The sequence below is a fragment of the Python bivittatus genome, unplaced genomic scaffold, assembly GCF_059951505.1.
Source record: "Python bivittatus isolate LINGU-HERP-01145 unplaced genomic scaffold, Pbiv_v1 ctg000330_np1212, whole genome shotgun sequence".
Lineage (NCBI taxonomy): Eukaryota > Metazoa > Chordata > Lepidosauria > Squamata > Pythonidae > Python > Python bivittatus.
In genome coordinates this window covers 1,481,394-1,496,721 of record NW_028277058.1, presented here as the reverse complement: position 1 = coordinate 1,496,721, position 15,328 = coordinate 1,481,394, and the positions used below count along the sequence as shown (strand labels likewise).

Below are 15,328 nucleotides of genomic sequence, written 5' to 3'. Positions count from 1 at the left end.
GAAATCCAGAAGGGGCCTTTCAGAGTGCAGACAAAATTATCTGGTTCTAGAACCACAGAAAACACATCCCTTATCACAGTTCTCATTATGCAGAAGACCTTGAATAGGATCAGAACAGAATATGGATACATGAAATGTGAAGAGCACCAGACTGGAGAAGGCCAATTTAAGGGATGAGTTTTGTTTTAATGTAAAACTGTTTTGTGCTTTGTGAAGATTAATTATTGTCATATGATTTATGATTTGTCAGCATCCTTAATACTCCTTTTAATGGATTGTCCATTCTCACAACAAATTCTAGCCTCTAACTCACATGAGACCCGGACAGTTGGTAGTATACCCAAACTATGATAATTAGGAGTAAATAAAAAGTCTATAAAAATTCTAAGAAAGAAAGAAAAGTATATAGAGTATGGTTTCTTTCTAAATTGACACTCTATGCTTTTGTGTGTGTTACATTCAATTTAGCTAAAAAAACAGTTAATATTGTTGATATATAACTGAAAGAAATGGCTTATGCTTTGACTGACTCAACTTGAGTTTTTACTTTTCATTCCTGCAATGCAAACCATTGGCAGATCAGTATGAGAAAGTTCCTTATGAAGGTATATTTATTTAGTCAGCAACCAAATTCCTATTTGTATTCTAAACCTCTTTGTGTAAATGGGCACAGAATTGTGTTGTTGCTCATAGATGGCATTGACAGGAGATTCCCAGGACAACTCACAACAAAATTAAACCTATGATCAAACAAATTAAAAGACCACAGTGTAGAGAGAAGTCAGCAGGAAGAAAGACATACCCGCCTCAATTTAAAATCATTTAAGGAGGATTAAAAAGCTTGGAAACATTAACAGTAACTCTTCACCATAAATTCTAGATGTGCATTCATTCCATGGTTAGAGCATTCCCAACTTTCTTCATTGGCCACCTGCTGTATTTCAAGCTGTGTAGTGAAGGTTTGTCATTACTCTGTGTGAAGACACTGGTGAAGAAAGAACTTTAAATGTTGAAGAACTGTAGATCTTGAAAAGAGCATTTGTGTGGAAGAGGAAAGCAAACTGGGGGCTAATGTTTGGGCAACCATATCTGGGCTGCAAACATCCCACTGATCCTTCCCAGCAAAGAGATAGAGTCTTCTGTATCTTTGGCTGCAACTAGCCATTGTCTGGATGTTTGTAGCCCAAATATGGTATGCCATCCCAGCACTGTTTGGATTAATTGCAGTTTCTAAATCATCTTCAAGGCAGTTTATTTTTTTCATCTCTGGCTGCTCTTATTTTATAATTGAGCACTAGATTTCAACCTGGTTTCAAGAACATCTCTTTCTAAAAGATTGGAAGAAAGACTCTTTTTCCAGAAAATTGATTTCCTCTTTGTTTTCTGCCTGAAAATATACCTCTGTTGCTTAGAGACCATTATGAATTATAGTTTCTCTTAGAGGGGGATAAGTGTTCAAATAAGCAGTCAATACAATTAAACCTGTGTTTTCTGGTGGGCTGTCAACATGTGCTGTTGATGTATTCCATTGGAACCAGTTGACTCTGCCTTGATGTTAATTCACTTGCAGAGGATCCATTGGCATTCACTGTTATGTAAAAAGTAACCCAAAATGTAGCTGGCTCTGCTTGTTTAACTGCACTTAATCCACCTGTCTATCTGACAAATCACATTTTTGTTTAAAGTATACACCAAGTATAGTTATTTTGTTCCACTCTTGGAAAAAAGTACCAGTTTGACCAAAGGATTTTCACTGCAGCTTTGTACCAGGAAATCAGTGTCTCTTTCCACCTTGTTAAGCCACCTTGCCTGGCTTATCAAACAGAATATAGGAAAGCAAACTCCACAACTATACCTTTCCAAGCTCCTTAAAATAGGTAGCAAGAGAGCAAAATGTGCTTCCAGTTCACCAAAGGAAAAGGAAGAAAATTTTTCCCTGAATATCCCTGAATTAATATCCAAATTTTTGCCAATGCCAACACACAAAAGGTAATAACCACATGGAAGTTGTAAAGGTCTGGAAATCCAGATAACCCCTTGCACTAACTTGATAATAAGTCATTTTTATAGATCACCCACCTTGGGTTTGAAGAAGGTAGACTAGCTGTATAATATGGTCATTTCCTTCTCTTTTGAACTTCAGAACTACCATGGCAGTTCCCCCAGAATCTACACGGCTGACTGAACAGCTGACATCAGGGCTCTGTTTAGTAGCTTAATCCTCAGTTAAGATGATTTTGTCTTCATAATGCTGTTGAATTACAGACAATGTAAAGTTTGGTTATTTTCCAGGTTCAACAGATTGCATATGCTATGCAACCGTTGGCATCAATGATCCAGTGACATCTGCCTTACATATCATTGTGGGTAAGCATTAGTTTGCTTTCAGGCTCATTGACAGAATTTTAAAGACCCTGAGCAAGATTGTCCAGCATCATTACTACTTTTGGCAAATGGAGATTGGCTGCAAAACCAAAATATAGTTGCTGACTATTAAGGTGTCACTAATGTCAGCTGAGGAGTTTGCAGAAGCCCTGCTACGCCACTAAAATTTGTCATATGATTTTGGCGTAGATGATATGACAGCTGGACATGGCCAGGAGAGCGTTCTGCTGGTGGAAAGTTCTGTTGGGGGACCACTTCAGTTTACAGCCACCGACCTCTCAAAAGCACAGCTGATAGACAGCAGAATGTTAGCATCATCTGTTCTGTGGGAGTGTTACATGTATCTTTTTGAGGTCATTTATTACCTTCCTATGTGACCAGCCTCTAGCTGATGGATATGTGGACACTAGCAGTGTTTCCAGGTATTCTGTGGAGAAGTTTGCCAGGATAGATTTTCAGACTGTATGTATTTTCCTCTTTCATTCCATGTTAGCCTTAAGTAGGATACAGTGGTCATTATCCTAGTATAGGAGCATCATAACACTCAATATAACTAGAATGAATTGCTTTGCTAGACAGTCATAAGAGTCATAATAGCAGACACTTCGCGTGCTAACTAAATTAGTAATTATTAGTTAACACAATGTTTTCAGCATTTGCATCAGAGATCTTCCATCTCAGCTATTATATCAGTCACTGTAGAACCTTCTCTCATGTTTTTATAGACATAAAGAGAGTGGGGTTTTTTGCAGACTGTCTTATTTTACAAATGAACAGTGACTCAGTAATGCAATACCTCTTGTCAATAGGAGATAATCAACCTCTGGACGTTTGTTCAGTACATCGCAATAATACATTTCTGAAATACTCTGTATCACTCTTGGGGTATGGTTTTTATGGAGATGTGTTAAAAGACAGCGAAGAGAAGCGCTGGATGGGTCCTGCCAGATATGATTTCTCAGGTAGGATCTTCTATCTTTTCTGCATCCATCCTTTTATATAAACCTACTGAAAACTAAGTAGCCAACAGATCTCCCTCCCCTGCTTTTTTTTAATCTGTTCTATTAAAATTGCAATACATTTAATTAAATCCCTGTTCCAGTGTTATGTTGTGGTTCGTGTCTTGGAACCAAGGACGGTAGAGACCTCGGTTCAAGCCCTCTCCTAGCTATGGAAAATCACTAGTTGACTTTGGATCAACCATTCTCTTAACATAACCTACCTTCTACCTTGGTTTTATTGGGAAGAAAAATGAAGAGAGATCATCATGTATGCCACCTTGGAGGGGGAAAAAAAGAGATATAAACCTAACAATTTTGAACATTTTTTTCCCCCTATCCCGCCTTTTCTTCTGGAGCTCCAAGTAGTATCCCTAGCGCAATTTTTTCCCACAACAACAACCCAGTGAGGTAGGATAGACTGACTGGCCAAAAATGACCCAGTAAGTTTCCCTGGCTGAGGGTGGACTTCAGCCTGGGTTTGGTCTTAAAGTTTCTTGTCACAAGCCCAACCATTTGTGACTTAGCAGTGAGCCTTGGTTTAATGCAGTTCATTCATAGCTTTAACCGTACAATTGTCAGTTTTGTTTGTAGGTTAGCATGTTATGTGAATCTAGCCAATGTGGTTTACAAACCATAGTTTATTGCTTAGAGTGATGTCTGTACTCAACAAAGTCTAGTTAAGCAAATCATAGCTTAACTTGATATGTTACTATGATTGGTATTGGTTGATCAGGTCACTCCTCTGTATCACTTGAGGACTTCTATATCAGAGTGGTCTGGTTCTGGAAGACGTGGCAGGCGTTGCTTTCCAAATCATTGAGTTTCCATGTCAGGAGGGTTCAGATCACATTTAGATGGTGCCTAAAGGAGATTTACAAGAAAAAAGTGACATTTATGGCTCTAGAGCGTGAGTCTCCAAGGAAAAGAGTCAAATGGACAATCACACCAGTACTGAGTACAGAGGTGGAAATTTAACCCAGTAAAAGTGGCCTTTATGTACAGAGAACATGTAGACAGTGCCAAGATGATGCACAAAAAGGTCCTTATTTGGGACACAGAGCACGTAGCATGAAACATTCACAAAATAATAAGCAGATGTAAAATAAGTATTTTTCTTCCAGCTCTGTGGGAGAATAGGTAGAAGAAAAGACAACAATTAATGATTTTTTTTCAATCTTTTCTCCCCTTCCAAGGTTTCAAGACTTTCCTCTCCCATCATTACTATGAGGGGACGGTATCCCTTTTACCAGCAGCCCATGCCATGGGTTCTCCAAGAGATAAGAAACCCTGCAGAACTGGGTAAGCCAAATACTCAATTCACCTTGGATGCCCTCTGAGTAGAGAGGAAGTAATGCATTTGCTAATTTGGCTAAATTGATTTTAAAAATGTAGAAAAAGAACCTGAGTTAATCAGGCCCAGTATTCACAAAGGCAATTCTAAATCGTCAGGCATGAAGTTTTCTGCTTATCTAAATTACATTTGAAATGTTACTTATGACACGCTGACATGCAGCAAAATGAATGGTGTCCTGTTAAGTCCATTTTGTCTGCGGAGAGTCATATTTACTTGCACACATATAGAATTTTTCAATACAGAAGTTAAGTTACTTTTGTTCTTCAGGTGCCGTATTTGCAAGCAAAGTAAACTACAGCTGGAGAAAGAACAGAAGAAGAAGGACAAGGAGATTAAAAGTAATTTTATAGTTTGTGGAACCTGGGTTGTTAACAGTTAGATTTGCTGATTTACTTTCTAATACCTTTGTTATTTGGATGACAAATATAAGGACAGATTCCAAATCAAAATGGGAAAAGACTGAATTTAACTACTGTAGAAACCCAAAGAAGAGTCAGAGGGGTTTATGATCAGACTGACTTTTTTCAGATTTATTCTGTTTACAGTTATTCATTATCATTCAGTACTAATGCTGATTTATAGCAGATGCTGCAGTGGGCAATGGCTTTCTTTCGTACAGTTTGTAAAACTGCAGTAAATGCAATATGTTCAATACCAATGTTGGAGCCAAAGTAAGGTTGAAATCTGTATTTATCTTGGTATAAGAGCCACTGAGGTGATTTGAACTTAGTGCTAAGTTGATGTCCACTCTTATGCAATGTAATATAGCTGAACCCATTTTTAATGAAATCAGTGGGATTCAAGTCACAGCTAATTTGTTCCATTGATTTGTCTCTATATAAAGTGTGGCTTCAAGCATACTAGGAAGGAGGAGGAGGAAAAAAAATCTTAATTTTTTCTATTGTCTAAACATAGTTATTGAAATACTTTCAATATCTATCTCTTATTATCAAGTGATGATGATTATATGGCATCAAGATAGTGTTGACTCTTAGTGACCACACAGAGATACTTTCTCCATGATGATCTGTCCCTAACCTGGTCCTTCAGGTCTTCCAACGGTGGGCCCTTTGCCACTGTAACTGAGTCCATCAACCTTGCTGCTGGTCATTCTCTTCTTCTCTTTCCTTCCACCTTTCTCAACATTAGAGTCTTTCCCAGAGAGCTAGGTCTTTGCATAATGTGTCCAAAGTAGCATAATTTGAGCCTGGTCATTTGTGCCTCAAGTGAGAACTCTGGGTTTGATTTGTTTGGTGATCCATTTTTTTGTTTTCTTGGATGTCTATTGTATTCTCAGGAGTTTTCTCCAACACTGAAGTTTAAAAGCATCAATATTCTTTCTATCCTGCTTCTTCAAAGTCCAACTTTTGGTTCCATAGACTGTCACAAGGAAAACCATTGCCTGCCATATTCTCATCCTTGTAGGTATAGACACATCACACCATCTGAATATCTTTTCGAAGGCTTTCATGACTGTTCTACCAAGTGCTAGTCTGTTGCATATTTCTTGACTGCTTGTTCCCTTTCTGTAGATATTATCAAGTAGATTTCCAGTTTTCAATTCACTTCTCAACTCCCCAAAAACAGCATGATCACGCTTCACTCCATGCCATAAAAGATTCCTGATTTCAGTTAAAGTACAAGAACTGGCCAGACTGGGTATTCCTCCTGGTTTACAATTCTGTTTCAAACCCATGCCAACATTGAAAAAAATATGTAATGGAAATTCTTGGGATATTGGAAACATAAAACGTGAAAACATTAAACATCCCTGAACTAGGCATGGCCTCTAGGCCCTGCTAAAACTCCAAGTCCTATCTCCTCTGTGCAACATTACCACTGTTGGTTGGGAGTGATAAGAATAACAGTCTAGCCACCTGGACTATACTAGAAGAAAGAGGGCTCTGTAGGCTGCCTTGAACTCCTGGAAGACAGGTTAAAGATTTAAGAAGCAATAAACAAATAAATATGAGGCTTAGGGATTTGTCAATAATGTTGGAGCTTTTGAGAAGAAATCAGCCCAAACATCCAGATTTGGATTCTAGTTTAAAAAAAGCCCTATTTTGTTGGGGACACTCGGTTGAAGTATACATTATATTAATGCTGCTTTTAAAAAATGCAAAACATAGCTAGATTTATTTTGAAGGAAAAGCAGTCACAAGACTCTGTCTGGTTAGAATTTCAGGCACAGTGCTCCCAATATGTCTGGCAGGTACCAGGTTGGGAAAATTGCCATACATTACTACGCTCAGCGTGGAATCAACAATGTCTTAAAACTTATTTCAAAATCCAAGAATAACATTTGAGTTTCAACTCCTGTGTAAATATATCTCTTTCAGGGGATGAGGAAGGAGAATGGAAGGTTATTAGAGGGAAGTTTCTAGCCATCAATGCTGTAAATATTAGTTGTGCCTGTCCACGGAGTCCTAAAGGCCTTTCACCAGCTGCTCACCTGGCAGATGGCTCTGCAGACCTCATTCTAGTTCGTAAATGCTCCCGTTTCAATTTCCTAAGGTACCTCTTAAGGCATACAAACCACCATGATCAGGTGCGTATTTTTCTTGGTAACAATATGATATCTTCAATGGTTGAATGGAGGCACAATCTGACCTAGATTAAGTCTTCTGGTGAAACACAAACAGAACAATTGTGTAGTTTACAAGACGTACGGATAATAGCTAGACTTTCTGGAACTTACAAGTCAGAGAGCGCTTCATTCCAACATCCTCCAGTTATGTATTATGCATACTTTGAGGCAGGGAGCCTAATTGGTTGGTCATTTTCACTGATCCTGCATAGTCCTTGCCACCTCCATGGATGGGGCTACTGTATATAAATACATGGAATCCAGCACCCCTTCTGACTCCTAAGTGGTCTCCAATTAAACTTTTCCCTCACTTTTAAATAAGTGAACATCTGTTATTCATTCTTTTGTAAAATAAATAAATAATGCAAGGATTTTGGTGACCCTATTGAAGTAGGAATCGAAACATGCCCACCAAGTACAGCCACTCAGTCTTTACCAGGAGTGGGATGGGAACAACATCCCTCTGATACTTTTGAAAGCAGCTTGGAGACTGCAGGAAAGTGGCTATCATGCTTCTATTGCACCCCAAGCCCAGGGATAACTCAGACATGGAGAAACGAATACGACTCTCAGACTTGGAATTAGGGAGACACTTCTCAAGATATGAAATCTGTATTTGGTTTTAGGAAAGAATAGGTAAAGGCCATGTTTTCAAAAGCCAGCCTAGAACATTCTCTGGCTTCATCCTTAATGGCTGCCTTCTCATTTTCAGTTCACAATTCAGGGGCATTTTGCTAGTTATTAAGAGCAGGTGCAGTAAATAATAACAACCTCAATCTAATAAGTAAAAGAAAAGTAAAAAAAAAAGTGAATCCATTAAAGGGGACAGTTAATGATCAATATCCAGATTTGGTGTGTCACAGGGAACAATGTACAACTGAAGTTTGCATAGCAAGTTATGAATTTATTCCATATAATTCAGTGAAGAATTGATGGAAGTGCGTCAAACTCAGTCAATAAGCTGAGTTTTCCAATATTGAATCTGTAATAGGACACATTCTAGGAATAATAACCAGTGTTGGGGAAATGATAGTAAGAATCCTATAGGTGTCTGTTCCTAATCATAACAATGCCAAAGTGATGAAACATGCATTGTAATGCCATGATACAAATTAACCCTTTCATACTTTGCCATAATTTTACCACAAGTACAAAAGGGGCAGCATTTGCACATTTAACCTCTTGCCCTCCCTGCAGTTATGCCTAATAACCTACTTCTTCTTTTAATTTGGTGACTGTCTCTTTCTCTCTCCATGAAGTTCTCTTGGTAGCACTGGATAATATTTCACAGCTTTCCTTCTGTAAAATGGGGCATAATATTGGCCAGTTCATAGAATTCTTGAAGATCTAAAATTGTTCGTATGTAACAAATCTGCTTCTACTACTGTAGTGGCATTCAACCAGTTTAATGTAGCTCAGATGGAGATTGTAGCAAATACAAAAATTCCACATGCTTTGTCTACAGAAACAGTTTTCTATGTACTGTATAGTTTGTTCTGCTGGGTAAAGAAAAGGCTGTTAAGAAAATTGGATTTTATAGCACAGTTATCAGAATCCAGTCTTAAATATGCATAAACCTATTGAAATGAAAGGCTGAGTACCCCTAACAATATTTTACATTACAGTGCTAAGAGTCATTTAAACAAAATTTAGTTAAATGTTATTTAGACAAAAAAATCTCAGAAGACTGACATGTCTTTTGACAATTGTTAAGGCAACAAATGCTGTAAATTACTTCCTTTTCTCTACAGTTTGACTTCAGCTTTGTGGAGGTTTATCGGATTAAAAAGTTTCGTTTTACATCAAAGCATTTTGATGATGGTGACAATGATGACCAGGATATGCAGAAAAAACACTTTGGTCAGTTCTGTAGAGACCACCCAGCTTGCTGTTGCCTCCCTCCCAGCAGTACCTGGAACTGCGATGGAGAAACCCTGGATTGTTCCACTATAGAAGTCAAGTGAGCGCCTTTCTTTTAAAAAACAAATCTATGAATATAAAGAGATTAGAGTGTCATTCACGCATTAGTTCTTTCCCTGGTAGGGTTTTAAAACGTGACAGTGTACTTCCACTGCAGATAGAAATCTGGTATTTTTTACATATGCATAGCTGTGCACTCTTAATGAAAAAAAAATGAGACTTTTTACATCCTCTCACCAAAAAAATGTCAATGAGTTTTATTAAATAGAACTTTAGACTATTTACAGTCTCCAACAGAAGCTCCCAGGAGAGGAGAATGTTTTTCATGACTATGGTGCAGAAAGAAAAGGTTAAATCTCCTTTTTTTAAAAGTCATCTTTCCAGCCAGAGTCTCCAGTGTGTGATAAAAAGAGATTAAGATGGTTTGTTCAACCAAACTTGGTTAAACAATACCCAATTAGTCCTGTAGAATTCATTACTACAGAATCTGGTGACAGTCACTAATGTAGATAGTTTTGAAAGGGGATGAGATAAATTCACAGAATACAAGTCTATCGAAGACTACTCACATTGAGACTCAGGCTGGGAGCAACCTGCATCCATTGGTTTGGTTCAAACAATACACTAAGATATATACTATAATTTACAAATTCCAGGCCAAATCCCATTATATATGTTCTTTGGCCTTGAGATGCTAGAGACCAGTCCAGTCAATCTAAAAGTTAATAAGAGATAAGAATGTATATGTGAAAAGACCTCTTAATTTTGGCTGGATTATTCCATTTATTAATTACTGGCACTTCTCCAAATTAAAAAATATATACATACTGGGGGAAAACACAAGATATAGCTATTCTTGGTACCTCAAGTTTCCATTCTGAAGAGCTTGTTACATTGAATGACTGAGAGGATTTTATTATTAGTGATTGGCAAATTAGAATTGATGCAATTTTATCAGGTGAAGACTTTCACAATTTCTTATATTTGCAGAGTTCACTGCCAGTTAATTAAACTCTTTGCAAGAGGAATAGAAAAGAGTCCCAAACCTGAATCAACTTACAAGCAACTTACCTGAACAATTAATTTAAGTCAACGCTCCAAGAACGTGAAGTAAAAGAAGGCAACGTACAGACAAATAAGCATTTCAGGCATGTTAATAAATGTTTTTAAACTTGACATGTTTTTCTGATCAAATTTTAATTTTAGGTAGATTTCTTTTCAGTTCCTGTCTTCAAAGATGGTGGATTATTTTAAATTATTGTAACATAGGGCAGGGAAGGAGGCTTTTGGCTAATATTTGCTTTCTTTCTTTTGTTACGAAAGAATTCTGTGGATAATAATAACTAGACAATGCATTTGATGACATTAATTTAGCCATGAAAATAAGCCCACAAAAGATAAGACAATTAACTTGCTAAAAGTTTTGTCTGCTGTGTTTCTAAGCTGGATGCTTCTTCTCTTAGGTCAGGATAGAAAAACAGATTATTATTCTTGTTTTTATTGTTATTATTATTATTATTATTATTTAAATTTAATATAGCTACCCACTGCAGTAGGCAATGGGCAGATTCTTTTATTTTTTTAAGTGGTTTCTGCCAAGCAAGAGAGCTAGAGGCACAGTTCCATTCATCTCCTTCCAGTACGGTATCAAGAGTGGATTGGCGAAGGAGAAATGGAAAAATGTACCATTCTGCTCCAGCTACTCAATTGCCTATACGAAATTTCATCCACTCATTTGTATAGAATTTTTTGTTGCTTGGGGCTACTAGGTGAGTGGCAAGTTGTTAAAAGCAAGCCTGCAAATTTGGTCAAAATGTTGCCATTGGTGTCAGAGGAATATGCTTTCGAACTTTGGGGATCATAATGCAAATAATTTGCATTCTGCTCCTGTTGAAGAAGCTGATGAAACTTTCTATTCTTTATAAGGGGCTTTTGAATCGTGATTTTTTTTTAATTGTGTATGATTTAAAGATGTTTAAAATATGATAGCATCTTAACCTTGTTTCCTCCTGAAATGACTGCACAATCATTCATTCAACCTCAGCACAGTCCAAATGCACATTCTGGGTTGCACATAACAGCAAACATCTTACATATTTGTATGTCGTAGAATGCATTTCCATACAGAAAAAAATAGAGCTCCAAGAATCCCCTTGCTGTTCTCGTAAAGCAGTATTTCTCAAACTTGGTCACTTTAAGACATGTGGACTTCAACTCCCAGAATTCCCCAGCTAGCATGTCTTAAAGTGGCCAAGTGTGAGAAACACTATTTTAGGATTATGTGCAAATGCTTATTTGAAACTCTGCATACCGCCAGAGTATGCACAAAGGATGAAGCCCCTTAGATGATGCAGGAACAAAACCAGGCAGGATAGGAATGTATGGCACTCCATAGAAAGGACCAGCAGAACTTTAATTTTTTAGTACTCCCATAATTGGAACAGCTTCTGTATACATGATTTTTTTTTTCCTGCCTCTCCCTTCTTCTTCGTGCATGGTTCCCCAAACTGCTCCTACAGGCTTGGTGACCACTGGGAATGTTGTGAGATGTGGTGCCAAAAGGAAGCACCTACAGCGGGGAGGAAGTGTTGGCAGAAAAGGTCCCCCTCCTTACATATATAGATACATGCTAGCATTTCCTTCCCAACCAAAGTCGTTTGTGCAATCAATAGAACAGTGTTTCTCAAACTTGGCAACTTTAAGACCTGTGGACTTCATCTCCCAGAATTCCCTGGCCAGCATGGCTGGCTGGGGAATTCTGGGAGTTGAAGTCCACACATCTTAAAGTTGCCAAGTTTGAGAAACACTGCAATAGAATCAAGTGACAGAATTCATTTGCTGATGCATGTTTCAGAGATAGCTGAAAATGCAACTAGTTTCATGCAAACTACTGTTGCTACTGGACAGAACTGTGTTATTTTTACCAATTGGTAGCCTAGTTGCCTTTTTAAATTTAATATTGTTAAATTTCTTTGGAACCCATTTAAATGAACCCAGTATTTACACAGGAGATCTCTCCCTCCCTCTTTCTCTCTCTCTGAAGAGAAAAAAAAATCTGGATGTTACCAGTTCAGGTTACAGGTGGATAATCAATTACATGTTTAAATTAACCCCTTGCTAAACCAGTGTTCTTTAGGGGAGAGAGAAAAAAAAAACTAATTACTTTCTGATATGCTAGGCTTCTCTCTGCATGCAGAAGCATTTGATTCTACATCTCTGGCCTGAAAGGTTTTGTCCAGTAAAACTCTTCAGTTTTGCTGATAAATAAATTAGCAAGAAGGTGCTAGTACCACCTTCTACATGGTTTTGTAATGACCAAACAATATTTAAATGCTTAGACCCAATCTAATAGCTGATTAAAGAAACTACTGGATTCATATAGAATTTAATGAGTAGATCCTGTATTTATTTTGATATTCTGTATTGGTACATTATATTGTGGAATGAAATTGCCACTACGATGACAAGTTCACTTTGCAAGGGATTTTGTGTTACAGAGGGAAAAACAGGACTTCTGCGTAGAGACCTGCAAAGATAATGAAAATATATTCATACCCTTTGTAGAAGTTTCATATATCATTTGGACCAAACTTTGCTTTGTTCTGCTGTCTTTGAACTTATAAAGCTGAAAAGTCCATTTTGTATGTATATTTTTTTCTTCTGTGTTATGCTTTTCTTGAAAATGTTCCATTCCACTGTTTCCCCACCGGTGCATTTATAAGGAAGCAAGCCCTGTTGAATTCAGTGGGAGTTGATTTCCATATAAATATATAAATGTTCATTGTGAGAGTTGTAGGATTCCTTGTATTTTCTTAGATATCTATAAAGTTAACATAAATGTATGTTTGATAATAAGTCATGTTCTGTCACTGTACACATCAGTAATGATAAACTAGTGTTCACTGAAGATATTTCTACAATCCTCCATAGATTATTTCAGTAATTTGGGATTCAGTAGCCAGTTATTTCAATGAAATGTTTCTCATGAACTCTATCCACTGGTTACCGTTCCTGGGTCCCCATCCCCAAAATTAATTGATTGGAAATTGGTCCTGTTGAGATTATATTTAGCTGCTAGACACTTGAGTAGACAACTAAGTTATTGCCACCAAAAACATTTGTGTAACTCCTAACTAAAATTGTGTCATCACTGAAATTATTTCTTTTGCCAGCTTTGGTTCTACTCCAAAGCTCCCAAGTTATTTTCCATCAGTTAAATGAAGAAAGTATCTCTGTGGGATATTTCTTTGTACACTGGAAATTCACTGAAATGGAGACCTAGTTTTTGTACATTCTCTAAATATTCAGATTTTCCATACATATAGATTGCTTCAGCTTCCCAGGTATGTTTGTAACTCTAACTCTAGTTTATGGTCTTCAGCAGTATGATATACGCTTTCAACATTTATACTGGCTTGAGTAAAGGGCTCTGTTCTCTTTAACATGTTTTAGGATAGCTTTAATGTTGATTGGTATTCCAACAATTTTAAAAAGCCAGATAAATAACAGGTGGGGTTTGTCAGCAAAAAGATGAATTGTGTAGTAACAATTACTTGCTAGGAAATGTTCCAAGAATAGGAACACTCAAGAAGTATGACTGTTCCAAATTTCCAATAATCAAATTTTGAAACAGAATCAGTAAGATTAATAAAAAAAAAAAGCTCAATAAACAAGCTGCTTAAAGGTTGGCTTGTAGTAATTTTACATTTATAAGGTTAGCGTGAGGTAATCTGCTTAAATGGCTTTCTGTCTCCTCTGGGGTGAGGGCACTGCTATATTGATAGACAGTTTTATTAGGACTGATCAACATATCACTCAGTGTAGCTGACCAGACCTTATATTGTTACCAACATTCTGTGTCACGCAGGACCCAGTTGTAGTTGTGAAAGTGACTTTTCAAAATCAGAAAACAAATGGGACTATCCAGCACAGCCATGAAATCATGCTAAGCAAAGACATTGGAGTAATAACTCGTTTCCTCAAACTGTTACAAAGCACAATTCATGCTTCATGTAGTGCATTAAGTATTTCTTATTATAAAGCAATTTCTCTGTATATAGAATGCAATCCTCTGAATGCTGATTTGAGAGTAACCCCATTAAACTAGCTGGGGCTTGGTGCTTAGAAAATGTACAAAGACATATTCTATCTGACTTCTTAAAAGCTTAGTTTAAAAGTAGGATTGGCATTCTTAACATGCCTATGTTTGGTGGGAAGCTCCATGTTGCTGTGGGGATGAATTTATCAGTCTTGCTGGTTTCAAGATTGAAACATAACTTTTTGTTTTTAAACTGAAAATATTTCTGGAAATAAAATTATACTGCAGATGTCGTGTGTGTTCCTCTTGTGTCTGTTCAAGTTCCTGTATTCTCACTTTATCTCAACGGGCTTTTCTCCACTGCTGGGTTACAATGCTATCCGACCATCCTTGAATCAGCAAAGAACGATCTTCTGCCTTTGTTGCAGACACCTGAGTTCCTCAAAGGTAATGGGTGAAAAAAGATATTTTATACACCATGGGGCTGCCCTTGGATGTTATTGGGATAATACCAGAACAGTGAAGGATGATCTGTCTCACTTGTGGGCTGCAGATGGCATGAAGGGGGCTTCATGGGGACCCCACAAAAAAAAAAAAGTTGCCAGGATATGTTTATGTTGTAATCAAGTACCAGTGAAGAAAGGCATACAGTTTCTCTGTTACAGGTACCAGTGAGCCATTCTCCAGATCACCTCCTAAGATCATGTTGGCCTCTGCATTTTACTATATTGCCCCTTGGGGCTTAAATGTTCTCTGCAGCAGTCATACAAAAGAGTCACTTGGAAATATCAATCACTGTTTCCCTTTCCAAAACAATGAGAAGCAAAATTAGCCACCTACCTTATAGGTTGTTCTTGTGGGGAAAATAGGAGGAGAGAATGTTATGTACACCACTGTGAGCAGTACAAATAAAGGTGAAATACAAATTATGATGATGATGGCCAGAAAAAAACTGAAATCCAAATTAAGGCAATATCTTTATTCAGCAACTGAAGTTTAATTACTAACTTTGCATTTCCATGAAGTCTTCAGTTAAAATATGA

General features: G+C 37.3%; 1 protein-coding gene and 1 long non-coding RNA gene across 2 annotated transcripts in view; one reads left to right on the top strand and one right to left on the bottom strand.

Moving 5' to 3' along the window:
* Nucleotides 1-14,574, top strand: part of CERK (ceramide kinase) — a 47,751-nt gene extending 33,177 nt beyond the window's left edge. The window contains exons 7-13 of the mRNA XM_025177222.2: nucleotides 2,293-2,367; nucleotides 3,195-3,347; nucleotides 4,580-4,685; nucleotides 5,008-5,078; nucleotides 7,080-7,288; nucleotides 9,079-9,287; nucleotides 10,238-14,574. Coding sequence (XP_025032990.2) covers nucleotides 2,293-2,367; nucleotides 3,195-3,347; nucleotides 4,580-4,685; nucleotides 5,008-5,078; nucleotides 7,080-7,288; nucleotides 9,079-9,287; nucleotides 10,238-10,322 — 908 coding nt within the window. The 3' untranslated portion in view covers nucleotides 10,323-14,574. The remainder of the gene's footprint in view (nucleotides 1-2,292; nucleotides 2,368-3,194; nucleotides 3,348-4,579; nucleotides 4,686-5,007; nucleotides 5,079-7,079; nucleotides 7,289-9,078; nucleotides 9,288-10,237) is intronic.
* The window catches only part of LOC112543079 (uncharacterized), a 100,649-nt gene continuing 88,656 nt past the window's right edge, over nucleotides 3,336-15,328 (bottom strand). The window contains exon 4 of the long non-coding RNA XR_015796342.1: nucleotides 3,336-4,247. This is a non-coding gene — a long non-coding RNA (uncharacterized LOC112543079). The remainder of the gene's footprint in view (nucleotides 4,248-15,328) is intronic.